Source organism: Heptranchias perlo, chromosome 25, assembly GCF_035084215.1.
Source record: "Heptranchias perlo isolate sHepPer1 chromosome 25, sHepPer1.hap1, whole genome shotgun sequence".
In the NCBI taxonomy this organism is placed as follows: domain Eukaryota; kingdom Metazoa; phylum Chordata; class Chondrichthyes; order Hexanchiformes; family Hexanchidae; genus Heptranchias; species Heptranchias perlo.
Genome location: NC_090349.1, coordinates 37,974,306 through 37,987,213, shown reverse-complemented (window position 1 = coordinate 37,987,213; position 12,908 = coordinate 37,974,306). Strand labels below are relative to the sequence as shown.

General features: G+C 44.0%; 1 protein-coding gene across 5 annotated transcripts in view; it reads right to left on the bottom strand.

Moving 5' to 3' along the window:
- LOC137342242 (unconventional myosin-XVIIIb-like) overlaps positions 1-12,908 on the bottom strand; it is a 265,799-nt gene that overhangs the window by 94,072 nt on the left and 158,819 nt on the right. For all 5 annotated transcript variants that reach the window (XM_068006069.1, XM_068006068.1, XM_068006071.1 and 2 more), the window contains 6 exons: positions 12,533-12,652; positions 8,996-9,098; positions 6,736-6,860; positions 5,901-6,055; positions 5,172-5,295; positions 3,454-3,654 (listed from right to left, as the gene is read on the bottom strand). In XM_068006069.1, the coding sequence (XP_067862170.1) occupies positions 3,454-3,654; positions 5,172-5,295; positions 5,901-6,055; positions 6,736-6,860; positions 8,996-9,098; positions 12,533-12,652 (828 nt within the window). The remainder of the gene's footprint in view (positions 1-3,453; positions 3,655-5,171; positions 5,296-5,900; positions 6,056-6,735; positions 6,861-8,995; positions 9,099-12,532; positions 12,653-12,908) is intronic.

Here is a 12,908-nt window from a genome sequence, read left to right as displayed (position 1 = left end):
TTCGGCTGGATTTATTCCAATAATGTTAAGAGTTTCAGTGTCACAGTGCATGAGCTGAAAACATACAAAAACAGCCAATGCAGGGAGACAGTTCTCTCCCTGGATCTGCTGGAATTCCAAGGGATAAAATTCTGCCAATGCATATTTTGAAAAATGTAATCTGGATGCAAACTGCCACAGGAGAAAATATATGTTAAACGTTGTGTTTTACCAAAAAAATTAGCAGACTTAAATCAGCATCTATTACTTCTTTGCCATTTGCCATAAGGTAACCAGAAGTCCATAATTAGCATCTCCGTGCTAGTTTGTTGATCCTGATACCTGAGATTGTAATTTATGGACCAGGGCCATCTTTTGCCACACAAAACTGTCATTAAAAGCAACAAGTGAGACCTATAAACTGTGTGATTCTGTAGCTCTAGAAGTTAAGCCTGTTTCTGTATTATCTGTCCTCAGTGAAAGAGTATTTTTCATATATATAACGTAAGCTGGAAGTTCAAAGAGTTTTGCCCGGGTGTATAAATCAATTAATTGCTCCTTTCATCTTGTGTTAGCAGAAGATCCCTCCCGAAACATGCTGACAATGCAGACCATGACAATCAGGCCTCTGGAGGTCCCTTATCTCCTCCAACATGCATTGCAGACAATGAAAGATGGGTTAGGAGAGTATTGCAACACTGTAGTATAATCTCGGGATACTGATGAGGCCGTTCATTGAAAAGGAATGAGTATTTCTTTCCTTGTAGGAGCTCAGGAGACCGCAGTGCAGCCGTGTAAAACACATCCAGAAAAAAGATTTTGTTTCCCCCTCACCTCTCCTGAAGATGCTGACTCGTTCTGCGGTGTGGTTTCGGGGGATGCCAATGGCTCCCTGGTACCTAATGCAAGTGGCTGTTCCCCGTATGTTGAGTCCTGACAGTGAGTATTGGCAGTCTATTCAACCATAGGAGAAGCACATACATTTCCTAGCAAGGGGTCACTAAATGACAATTGGAATCAGACAGCACAGAAGGAGGCCATTCGACCCATCGTGCCTGTGCTGGCTCTTTGAAAGAGCAATCCAATTAGTCCCACTCCCACCCCCCGCTCTTTTGCCATAGCCCTGCAAATGAGAAGAAGGGGGATTCCTGCATGATTTGTTTTCGCCCCAGGGCACTGAGGTCAATTGTAGCAAACTTACCACCACCCTGATGGAGATCAAATGTAAGGAATCTTACAACACCAGGTTATAGTCCAACTGTTTTATTTGAAAATCACAAGCTTTCGGAGGCTTTCTCCTTCGTCAGGTGAGTAAGTGTGGGATTCCATGGAACGTTACCGCATTTATAGTCAGAGAACAATACCTGGTGATTACAGATAATCTTTCCAACTGCCCGTTGTCAAGGCAATCAAAGTGTTCAGACAGAGTGATGTTACCTACAGGACCACCGAATATACAAACGGCCAGAACAAAAGACAGAGAGAGAGAGAAAGAGAGAGAGAAACATCCGAAAGGAAGAAAAAGACAGAGAATGACCCGTTGTATTAAAAACAGATAACTTTTTTTCGCTGGTGGGGTTACGTGTAGCGTGACATGAACCCAAGATCCCGGTTGAGGCCGTCCTCATGGGTGCGGAACTTGGCTATCAATTTCTGTTCGACGATTTTGCGTTGTCGTGTGTCTCGAAGGCCACCTTGGAGAACGCTTACCCGAAGATCGGTGGCTGAATGTCCATGACTGCTGAAGTGTTCCCCGACTGGGAGGGAACCCTCCTGTCTGGGAATCCTCCCAGTCGGGGAACACTTCAGCAGTCAAGGACATTCAGCCACTGATCTTCGGGTAAGCGTTCTCCAAGGCGGCCATCGAGACACACGACAACGCAAAATCGTCGAACAGAAATTGATAGCCAAGTTCCGCACCCATGAGGACGGCCTCAACCAGGATCTTGGGTTCATGTCACGCTACACGTAACCCCACCAGCGGAAAAAAAATTATCTGTTTTTAATACAACGGGTCATTCTCTGTCTTTTTCTTCCTTTCGGATGTCTTTTGTTCTGGCCGTTTGTATATTCGGTGGTCCTGTGGGTAACATCACTCTGTCTGAACACTTTGATTGCCTTGACAACGGGCAGTTGGAAAGATTATCTGTAATCACCAGGTATTGTTCTCTGAATATAAATGCGGTAACCTTCCATGGAATCCCACACTCGCTCACCTGACGAAGGAGAAAGCCTCCGAAAGGTTGTGATTTTCAAATAAAACAGTTGGACTATAACCTGGTGTTGTAAGATTCCTTACATTTGTCAACCCCAGTCCATCACCAGCATCTCCACCTGATGGAGATCAGCCAACTTGAGTACATAGCAGGGCTTGAGCTTAGGACCTCCCTACTTATTGGAACGTTGGCTGGTGCATTTAAAGCACCGAGCCACTGGGAGAAACCAGATGCATTGACACAGCAAGTTTATTGTTGTTGGGAAGCAATTTCAGCTTCATACCAACACTCAACGAGATGTACAAATCCGGACAATTAAAGTTCCAGCCAGGCAGCAGCCAAGTAACATTGTCATGAAGGACCACCTATCATTCTTCAACAAGAAGAGGCTCTGACCTGCAACTACCATACTCAGTGTAAATGTATGCACAGTAGTGATGACTCTGGATTAGCTTGTGCGTGTATTGAGGCTGAATTCAGCAATATGACTTAAACAATCTTCATTCATGTTTTTTTGTTCCCTTCTCTAGCTCAGAGGACAGGTGTGGTTGGCTTCTGGTGCCCACCTGCAATAGAACAGTCAGAAACAGAAACTCAACATCTGGAGGACCACTAGTCCAATGGCACATCCTGGCCCACTGTGGCATTGCACGAGCGTCACCACCTAACCCCCATATTAATTTGCGATGGTACAGGGGATGCAGTGCCAACTGGGAGATGATTTCAAGACTCAGATTTTCTCATGGAGGCGAGTTTGCCAGTCATATTTTTGCCACCTTGAGGGGCAGATGGCAAGAAACGAACTTCCTGGGTGGGAGCCTCCACACAATGATCAAATAGTCGACCGAGAGGTACACTGGTAACTGCTGAGGAGATGTTTGCAGAAAGGTGGGAGAGCAGAGAAAATATGAGGGGGAGGAGCAAATTTTATTATTCAGATCATATGGATCTTCAACCAGTGAAAATGATTTGACAATCTCAGACAAGAGAGCCTTTGGGGCACTACTATGGCCACAGGACTCTTCAGCTAGGGAAAGGAGAATCGGCCAGAGTTCCTGCTCCTGATCATTATACAGCAACCCCTACTGGAACTCTGAATGTGCAAACGCTGGGGGTGGAGACGGGTTTGGGCTTAGCTGTGATGTCCTCCACAGTTGGACAGCATGTTGCTGCTCACTTTAGATTGGAAAAAGAAAGCTATGATTTAAAGACATGGCTTGGGTAGCCCTGGTTGTTGGTTGACTAGGTCCTGGCTGACCTGCTCCAGTTGTTCTATGGTTCCCACTTGTTCACTGATCTCTTTACTTTGTTCCTTCGTCGTAGCCTCCAGATGACGAAGCTGCTTCTTTATCTGTGCCACAGTCTCCTTGCTCTGTGGCTCATGCGACTTGAGGTCACAAAGTTCCACTTTCAGCTCTGCTACTCGCTGGTTCAGTGTTGTGGTCTCAGATTCTTTTCCCTGTTAAACAAGACAGAAAAGAAGTTACATTCACTTTCTTGGTAACTTCAATGTCTGGAACTTCCTGCTGCATTATTTGTGCGTTCAAGTGACAGTATTATTCATTGCTAGAAGCAGAGAAATCAAAGGGTTCCCCCAAAACCATGCACCCCCATTCCCTGATTGAGAAGGTAGTCAACAGAGCTGCCCAACCAGGCAGCTTACATGAACTTACAGTCATTTGGTAAGTACTGAGTAAGGAGAATGGCCTAGTTTGGCTCTCCTGATTCTCTCTTCCTCCCTCTCTGTCAGTTATGATTCTCTCACATCCACTCCATGCTTTATCATGTGGAAAATTCACTGATGCAGATGTTGATATATTGACATACAATTCCCACCACTTATAGTGGACATGTTGGTGTTAACACGATTTACCAGCTAGAGGCAGTGGACAGTAAAACCAATCTCCGATTCGTTATATAAAAACCGATTGCCAGTGTCTCATGTTTGAGACCAACAGCAGAACATGTACAGTTTAAACCAAGCGAACTTAAAACACTAAAGGTATTTTCATTTATTTTCATGTATCTTATTATGGCCAGATCAAGGAACATCAGGATATGTTCTCCTGTCTACAAGTAACGGTCCAGCTTTTGTAACGCACGAGGTTCTAGCGATTCTTTCAGATATTTTAATCCCCGATATCTTTGTTTCTGTGACCATACAACCCCAGTTTAGCTTGAAACAGCTTGTCACAGAAAACTCCAGTGCATCAAAAATGACTATCGCACGGATAGAGGGATGTAGTGAAGCAGTGTGTAAATCGGTAAATACAAGGGATTAACGAGGTGCAAAGAACTTACTGAACTGTCCAAAATGGCTGGCGCACTTAATAGGTTTGAAGCGACACCTTTGTAATTGGCTCCAATGGTACTAGAAAATGGTGAGCGCAATCTGTCCGATATAGGCGGCTGTGCGTGGTAAGCATGGACAATGCAAGTGGCGGGGACTGTACTTCACCGCTGCTCATGTAATTCACTCATTAACTCGTGTAAGTTAGGAATCTGAGGCTTCATCTGTAACAAGTGCAGGTTGTCACACATCAATGGCCATCGCACCCTGTCACAGTCTGCCACTTCCCCCCGCTCTTTTACGCACTCCAGCCATGCCAAGCGGAAGCCAAGGACCTCTTCAGAGGAAGGAGAGAAACTCTGAGGCATTAATTCTGTGCTTATCTCTCAATCCTTTTTCTAGTAGCCTGTTTCTCAGTAGCAGTGTGCTGGAGGTCCTGCCCACCCTCTTGACTAGTGATCACACATGGAGACCCAAGGAAGGAGAAGGAGAGAAAAATATCCTATCAAATAAAGGACAAGGGTAATACAGCTCTTAACAGCTAGAAAGATTCTGTTCAACCATAGGGCATACATCTAACTCAAATGGCATGTGCACTGGCGCTCTATATTCATGATGACATATCCGTAGAGATCTTAAGATTCAGGCTGCTGGAACATCTAAAGGAATCATAATCTGTCTCTCACCTGCAGATTCTGCTGTGTCCGATAAAGTTCTGTCCTCAACATTTGGCTTTCCTGTGACACCTTCTCACGAAGGGTCCTCTCAAAGGCGGCCTCCCCAAGAGCTTGAGCCAGCTCCATGTCAAACCTAGCAGTGAAAATGAAATAAAAACTGAATAAATACAATGACAATGAATTATGGCCAAGCATTTCTGTTGGTGACCTGGGCTACAAAGCATCCAAGAAAGAGATGAGGAAAAGGACCATTAATCACCAAACCAGTAGCACCATCATCTTCCCCAAAATTGCACCACTTTCAATGATTTGAAGGTCATTGTCCATTAAGAAGCCACCAATTCTGTTGACAGCATCACAACTGGAATGGTTAATGTATTATTTTTCCACTTCTTTTCTGAAGTAACCCAACTTGAAATAAATTGTTACAAACATAAAAATGACTGTGATATTACCAGACAAACACTTAATATATTCATTTGACATTCCTGTGTCCATTATTTTAATGGAGGGGGGCCTATCCTGATCATTACAATTGGCTTCATGCCTCCGTTAAAATAGCACTCAGAGAAATTTACTGCCGGGGAGCTGGCCAAGCACGGTGCATCGGAAGGGACAAAGGCTGTGACCAAGTATACCAGCTTCAAGTAAAACTCCGCCATGTACTGCAAGAAAAACACCTAATCCGATTATCAGATAAACAATAACAAGGACCTGCTCTTTGGAGGTTAGTCCTACCTTCTTTGTTTTTTCTCCAGCTCGTGATTCCGGCTCTGTTGACTTTCCATCAGCACCTTGGTGTCCTCCAAGTCAGAGTTCAAACACTTGCACTTTCTCCTCAGTTGCTGTACATTCCTCTTGGCACTCTCATAACTTCCCTGAAGATCTGAGACCTGACGAGGCCAAAAATAAAAACCACAGGTGACAGGGAAACCTAAATAAATTGTGTTTGTACACACTGCTCATGCCAGTCAACTGAAGGAGCCTGCTTGAGTGTCAATACAGGGAGCTCCCTAACTATTAGAAGCTAGAGGAATTTAACAAAATCAACATGATAATATTGTGGGAATCGTACTTTCAAATGAGATGTTAAACCAAGGCCCCAACTGCCTGACCCACTGGTTCAGGCAAAGGTTAAAGATCACATGATACTGTTCAAAAAAGAACAAGGAATTCTGGTGTATTGATCAGCATTCTTCCCTCAACCAACACCAGCTAAAACAGATTGAGTTGTTATTCACCTCATTGTCATTTGTGGGATTTTGGCACATAATTCTATCACCCACAGGAGGGGGACCTCCATTATGGCAGAAAATGGAGGATTCATTGTAGTTTAATTCCTTCCACATATTTTTCCTGGTGATTCTGCCATTCTGGCCACATCCAGTGCCTTCAAAATAAATCCATATACTTTACGGCCAATGGTCTTAAAATTCTGAAGGGGTTCTCCAGATCTCCCTTTGTCAGAGCCCCCAAAAGAAACAGTAAAACAGCAGAAAATGGCAGAGACCAGAAGCACCCTCGGGAAATTTCCAGGCCAATAACTTGTCCCCTCAGAATCCAGGTCCTTTACCTTTTGTTCCAGTTCCTTTCTGATTTGCAATTCCGAATTGATCCTTTCCTCAAACATACGGACACGTTTCCTGAGAAACTCCATTTCCATCAACGTACAATCATGGCGCATTTTCCACTCTTCCTCTTAAAAAAAAGGAAGACACCGTAACTTTAGGTAACAGCAAATGTGAAGCAGCATAAATATAAGTGGAGCCATCATAATCATCCTTATAACACCACAGTGGCTGTGGCAGGCTACCAGTTATGATACTGGACTAACATCCCTTGGGTTCCCACCATGGCAAGTTGTGAAGTTAAACTAAAAAAGCATTGGTAATTTATGGGCTAGCATCAGAAAATGGCCATGAAAACTGCTGGATTGTTGTTAAAAACCCAACTGGTTCACTAATGTCCTTCAGAGAAGGGAATCTGTCACTCCTGCTTGATCTAGCCTACATGTGACTCCAGCACCACCAATAATTTTACTCATCAGGTGCTGTTGGAGTCAGCTCACTCATTGGCAGCAGCCATTCTGGGTTTGGAAGTGTTATTACACATTGACCTACCTGCATCTATGAGGTGACCTTCAGAATCTGGGCGATCAAACTGGTTCTATGGAGTAAAACCTGACCTCCCAACATTGAGGTAGTAAAGCTGGAATTGACAACTCGTGAGGGGAATCAGGCCAAGGATCAGCATCCTATTAATCCACAGTGCAACAAATTGGTGCACTGAAACGCCCAGCTCCCAGGCTGAATTGTTAGCTTCCGCAACCTTTCACCTTCTTTCATCAATCCCAAGGCTGTTGCAACACTCTCTCTCCACCTGTCTGGAATGAACTAAATTTTCCTCCGGCTTAATCTCGGCAAAACTAAAGCAAACCTTTTAATCTCCTACAGGTACCAACATGCCTCTGGCATTGACTCCATCGACCTCCCCAGGTGCCACCACAGCTTATGTTCGGAGGTTTGGGACCTTAAAGTACTGGTCAAATTAAAGATTTCTCTTCCACATCTGATTCAGAATCAAGACTGTTTTTTTTCCTTTTCTGCAACATCACCCAACTCCACCCTACCCCTCCCTGCTACTGAAATCCAAGCCTTTACCACTTTGAGGCTGAACTTCTACAATGCTTTCGTGACTAGCATCCTCCCTCCTCCCTCCTAAGATCCTACATAAATTGCAACTCATTCAGAAATCGACAGCCAGGGCTCTGGCCCACACAAAGTCCCACACTCCCATCATTCCTTCTTCTTGAAGCCTCACTGGCTTCCCCCTCGAGATCCTCATGCACAATTTAAATTCCCTTCATGGCCTTGCCCATCTACCTCATTGACCTCCTCCAACAATATATCTCCGCAATGTACCCATTGCTCCTCTGACACCAGGTTACTCCTTGCTTCCTGCCGCCTCTGCTCCATTTTCAGCGGTTGTTATTTCAGTTTGTATGTCCCTGCCCTCGAACTCCCTTCCTGGGTCTCTCCACCTCATCAACTCCTTCTGCTTTCAAAAGTTTCCTCAAAACCATTCTTTTTAGACCATTCCCTTTAGACGTCCTAAATTTTCCACACTACCCTGCTTTTTTTCTGTGCTCAGCATCCACCATCTTTCCTTTGCCTTGTAAAGTGCTTTGTAGCGTGTCTCTGTATGTGAGCAGTGTAATAGAAAAGTTGCTTTAAGTACCTTTAAAAGCTCACGAGGAACCATACATAGGGGCAGACGTTAAACTTACTGCCCAGGTGCAAAACTGGCAATTTAAATTGTCCGCCCATCGGGCAATTTGTATAATGGGTGGTCAATTTTATGCCTGGCTGGCAATTTGAAAATGACTCCCATAGGCTCCCTATGTGTGTTAGTGTGGCTCAGTTGGTAGAATTTTCTCCACTGGGGTCAGAAGATTGTGGATTTGAGCCCCGTACCAGTACTTGACCTCATCATTTAGGCTGGCACTCCACTGCAGTACTGAAGGAGTGACAGGATGCTAAACAGAGGTCCTTGTCTGCGGGGTCCGGAGGAGGCTATAGATCCACTTTGTGAAGATGCACAAAGAGTTCTCTTGGTGTCCTGGCCAATGTACCTCCCTCAACTAACACCACAGACTAACAGGTCCTTCATCTTGTTGCTGACTATGGGACACTGCTGGCACAAAAAGGCTGTCACATGTGTGTATATAAAGGACTTCAATGTGTGAAGCGTTCTGAGACGTTTTGACATTGTGGTAAGGTGTTACATAAATGCAAGTCTTTCTTTATATTACCTTATTCCGCTATGCTGTTTACCTGTCACTGCAGTTCCCAGCTCACTCGTCTGCAACTGTTGTTGAGCTTCCTCCAACTGCTTCTCAACTGAGTTTAAATTCTTCACCACCTTCTCATATTTAGTCTACGAACAGAAAAAAAAGCACACATAAATCCAGAGAAAAATTGGATTCGTTATCTCGTCAGCACAGAGTTCAACCTTTGGCCTACGTCACACTGGAAGGCACAGCAGTTGAGGCTAAGCTTTACAATAAAAAAATCTTTCAGTGCCATAACAGTAAGAGGGCAGTCAGAGAAGAGATGAAAACCTTAACAGATGCAAATGGGCTTGAACCTGAGCACAAAATAGTAAATATTCTGAATGACTACTTCCTCCATGTGTTCATAAGGGGAGACATGAGCAACATGCCCTCTCCAAACAAAGATACCTCAAGTATAATCATTAATGATTTTGTTATAAATGAGATGGAAGTCCTAGTCAACCTAAATGGGCTCAAAACAAATAAACAACATCAACAATTCACAAGGATGATACCAGAACTGAGAGGATATACTTATCAGGAAAGAATGAACAGGCTGGGACTCTTATTTACAAAACAGAAGGCTGAGGGGCGACCTGATAGAGGTCTTTAAGATAATGATAGGGTTCAATAGGGTAAGACATAGAGAAAATGTTTCCACCTGTGGGGAAGTCCAAAACTAAAGGTCATAAATATAAAATAGTTGCTAATAAATCTAATAGGGAATTCAGGAGAAACTTCTTTACCCATAGAGTGGTTAGAATGTGGAACTCATTACCACAAGGAGTAGTTGAGGCAAATAGATAGATGCATTTAAGGGGAAGCTAGATAAGCACATGAGAGAGAAAGGAATAGAAGAGTATTCTGATATGGTTCGATGAAGTAGGGAGGGGGAGGCTTGTGTGGAACATAAACGCCAGCATAGTCCAGTTGGGCCAAATGGCCTGTTTCTGTGCTGTAGTTTTGATGTGACTCGATGCAACAACAGCTTGCATTTATATAGCTCCTGTAACACGGTAAAAAGTCCCAAGATGCTTCACAGGAGCGTTGTCAAACAAAATTTGACACTGAGCCACATAAGGAGATATTAGGACATGTGACCAAAAGCTTGGTCAAAGAGGTAGGTTTTAAGGCTACATGGTATTTATCCCAGATTGCTGAGAGAGACTAGGGAATAGATTTATGAAGCACTGACAATCACTGAGGGAGCCATTGGACACATGGACACTACCAGCAACTTGGAAGCAGGTTAATGTGGTACCCATAATTCAAAAAAGGGTGGCAAAGAAGACACGGGCAACTACAGAATCATCAGTCTCACTTCCATTCCATGTAAAATAAAACTAGGGGTGATGCCAGTGGAATTGGCTTAATGTCCCAGTGCTGGAAAAAAAAACAAATCAGTCAAGTCTCCTGCTCCTGGTCAGTATCCACTCGGGCCTGCTGGACAGTACATCTGTGGTCACTTGATGATATCCTCACCCAACATCCACATAGCCTCAGAAGACACTCCTCACCGCACCAGTGGTCCAATGTTTTTACATTTCCCACAACAGCCATCCTGTGGCATTTCTGAGTGAGATTGCCAGTTTTGTGCTTTAGGCCCATGCTCATGAGGAACTGGACTGAGGCTGCCCAATATAAAGGGCCCATTAGTCTGGGCTGGATTTGAACCTTGATCCTCGAGGAAATAAAGGCCAATGCCTTTCTCACTGAGCCAATTCCCCCAGTAGTTTCATTAGTGCTTTTGTGAGGCCGCAGCTTATGGAGAAGACTTTTAATATGGATTATTCCATTAAAGAGAATCATAAACGGTGCATGATTTTTTTCTTCCAATTTACTGTCCTTCTCTCCTCTTCTCAAGGTGTATACCCCTTGATGCGATACAGTTCCAACAGCAAATGTGTACGCACTGGTACCTTGTCCATTCTTCACGTGCAATCTTAGATAATGAGAGACAGCAGAATATTTTACCATGAGGCATTGGGGGTTGGTGGGGGGGGGAATTAGTGAGATTACAGCCAAGCCCTATTTTGTACTCATACCTACACTTCCAACAGGAATTGCTGGACCTGTAATGGGAAACCTGACCAATTTTCCCTCAGATAACTGAGGCAAATTGCAGCACACTTATCATTGCTCTAGCTGAGACGAACGAGTTCACCGTAGACCAGAAATTAAACCGAGGATGATCTGCTCACTAACCTGACCAGCTGAGCCATCATGGACCCCCAGCATTGAGTAATATATCAGAGGCTGTGATCTGTTGGTGGATATTGTAGAGAAGTATTTTACATGAAGGGTTAGATTTTACAAATTAGTGCTCCCAACTCAGAGCCTCAGATGATGGAAACGCATAGGGAATTTGGGGGCAAAGGTCAGCGCAACCCACAGAATAGTCAGTCCGTTCCTTTTAATTTTCAGAAATATGAGCCGGCCACACTGAACTTCACATCCAAATTCCAGATGTGCACTTCCATCGAACGAAGCTCTGCCCTGAGATTACTAATTCTTAAAATCTATCCTAATATCTCCATTAGTAAAGGAGCCATCAGAAATTATAACAGATGTTGTGGTTTATTAGAAAATGTTTCGGTGAAGGGTTACTGTGCAAGAACTTAATCCCACAGAGCTTTGGAAATGTTTGGAGACCATAATTAAAAGACAGACAAAGCACACAACTGTCAAGCTGTTCATTGCTCATATCACAATTCAATTATTGGTTGCATGACAAGTGGCTTTAATGACTCAAAGTTGCTGCTGAACTAGAATCAAGGTTACTTCACACAAACATACAAAAAGATGGGTGAGAGTGACCGGCTCTGGACTGACTTCCAGTCTTCAATCTGGTGGGATATGTCGGGACGCTTGTTTGGCACTCTGCAACTCACCTGACGAATTTAAACAAGGATGGAACCTCAAAATGACAGGGAGCCTCTTCACCGCTGGAATGGGTGATCGGCCAAAATCTCCCCCCGCCCCCCTCCCCTGCCCCCCCCAATGTGTGGTCATAGTGTTGCACTTAATGGAGTCTTCACCCAACATCTACATAAACTACTAATTCTCAGTGTCCAGACTCACACACATGCAATAGTCAATGGAGTTACATCCCAGAAGCCCGCCACCAATGGTGCCCAGGAAGTGGAGAACAAAAAATATAGGAAAATGCAGGAAAAAATATTAGAGAAATAAAATTTAAAAATTGGGAACGTTCCCACTGCAATTAGTATAATGTATACAAATCTTCCTCATAGAAAACATGGGGGAGTTTGAGTTCATTCTCAGAGCAGATTATTCCAGAAAATGCCCCAAAAATTCCCAATGTGGTTTATTTTCCTGAGTTTGTATAATTACAAGAAAATTTTCTCAGCACTAAAACAATATTTCGCAAAACCATTCAAAAAGTGCACTTTTTTTTTGTAGGCTGTGAAAAGTGTTTGTGACAGAATTATCGTAAGTTTGCAGAGAAATAATTTCACATCCCTAATATATTGATCATTTTTTTAAAAACGTAACCCAACATGGCACTGTTGCTCACCTGCATGCCCTTCAGTTCCTGTGCAAGTCGCAGTCTCTCAGCACGCTCACTCTCCAGTACCCGACAGGCCACGTCACCCTTAAAACGCTCGTCCGCGAGCTCTGCTGTAAGGTTTGCAATCTGCAGAAACGGGCAGCAAAATTATAACAGAAGTGAGCACAACATATCAGCCTTCAGCCACCTGAGATCATTTCTGGCCAGAGTCGGTTCCTGATCAATGCAGAACTGGTCCAACTACGGAATAATTTTCCTGTACTTTTGCTCACTCCTCCCTTGGCTCTTGCTGGGGTGTGGGTCGACTAGTGTCATGCACCCTCCAATACGGAGCCCATATGACCATTCTTCAGGTGTGAGCCTAGACACGAGTGTTGGTTGG